At 32.5% G+C, this 1,713-nt stretch overlaps 1 protein-coding gene across 1 annotated transcript; it reads left to right on the top strand.

The window, feature by feature from the left end:
- Positions 1-276: 276 nt before the first annotated feature.
- Positions 277-1,205, top strand: LOC144477895 (NPC intracellular cholesterol transporter 1 homolog 1b-like; the record flags this gene model as incomplete). Its single annotated transcript, XM_078195626.1, has 3 exons — positions 277-392; positions 748-890; positions 981-1,205. Coding segments are annotated over 3 exons (484 nt in total), but the record flags the coding sequence as incomplete, so codon positions are not given.
- Between the last annotated feature and the right edge of the window lie 508 nt (positions 1,206-1,713).

The raw sequence follows: 1,713 nt of genomic DNA, 5'->3' as shown, positions 1-1,713 counted from the left end.
ATCGCGTTTCTCGACTTTTTGTTTTATGGAGTTAGTCGATGTGTGCACTGAACGGCTCATATGTATGTACCCCTGGAAGCTATGCAACTTCTATCTAAAACATGTTTCGTACAACAAATATTTTGAATTATCTTATATTGTCATATTACGAAACTCTTCCTGTATATGATCTATAAATGAATTCACTAGGTTCGACTTAGAATAACAATATATATTTCACAATTTCCTCTTACGTGATTTAGTATAACATCCACTTATCGTTTTCATTCATTACAGATCATATTTATCAAAGGCGGCTTCATCTTGGATAGACGATTACATCGATTGGTCTGTCAGTCCAGATTGTTGCATGTACTTTAAGAGTAATCAGTCTTTTTGTCCACACACGAAAGGTATCTCTCTCAATCTCCGATTGTTCGTACATTACGACTACATTGCAGATCTTTATGCATTTATGAGAGCAATAGTAAATAAAAGATAAAACGGCGAGCCATCCAAATAATATAAGAACATAGTTTTATTAGTTTTAAATGATTCAAATTATTAACAGGCACAATAAACTTCTATTCAAGACATGTTCTTTGAAATGAATGAACGTAATATTTATTTTGCATAAAGATCTGCAATCTAACTATAACAATAATGATGACATTCAAGTGCAATACGTAAATATCCGAACGATGAATTGTAAAAATACGAATATATTTCTCTATGTTACTCTATTCGCACGTTTTACATTTCTTTTAGGCGAATCCGATTGCGATAAATGTAACATCGTGGTAAACGATTCTCGACCGATTGCAAGTAACTTTCGAAAATATGTATCATACTTTTTGCAAGACATACCAGACAATAAATGCATAAAGGCTGGTAGGCCCTCGTATTTAGATGTAAGATTTTCACTTTGAATATTTTCAATAAAATATGTCCTCCATAAATTTTAACCCAGTACTGACTGCATATTTCACTCCGTGTTTCAGGGAATGAATTATTATTATGACAAGTATGGTTCGATAGATGTCGGCGATACTTATTTCATGGGTTATCATACTCCGTTAAAAAAGTCCTCGGATTGGTACGAAGCTTTGAAATCAGCCAGATTGATAGCTGATCAAATCACAACGATGATTAACAAGAAAAACCTCACGGATCAGGAGATAACTGTGTTTCCATACAGGTGGGTTCACGCATTTCATTTTTCCTAGCGCAAAAATCAAAGAACAGAAAACCAAGGACTAGAACTGTCACAATTAATATGAAAAAGGTCATAGCGTAATAATTATTATATTTATTCAAATATCATTAGTCATAAATAAGCTACAGATCTTTATGTACTTCGGGTATTTACATATTTTTTAACTACCGGAAGACGTGCATATTAATCATATTGCTCTTATTTTGACCACGATTTGTTCTATGTTACGAAATAATCTATGAAAATGGGGATTCTTATAAAGATCTGCAGTTTAGTTTTAAATAGTAGTCATGTATGACCGAAGTTTTTCTTTCGTTATCTGTAATCATAAATGAAGAAAATTCGCTTGCGTTAGTCATAAGAATTATTATCGAAGGAAATTCTATTTCGGTTACATATAACAATACTAGACGAGGACAATTTTTTTGGTTGCTTATAACAGCCACACGTGACACAAATTTATTTCCATTGCTTATAACGCGACTATGGAATTTATGCTTTTCTGACGAAAATATACA

This window comes from Augochlora pura, unplaced genomic scaffold (genome assembly GCF_028453695.1).
Source record: "Augochlora pura isolate Apur16 unplaced genomic scaffold, APUR_v2.2.1 APUR_unplaced_5023, whole genome shotgun sequence".
NCBI lineage: Eukaryota > Metazoa > Arthropoda > Insecta > Hymenoptera > Halictidae > Augochlora > Augochlora pura.
The sequence above is the reverse complement of the archived record's forward strand: the minus strand, read 5'-3'. Positions and strand labels throughout refer to the sequence as shown.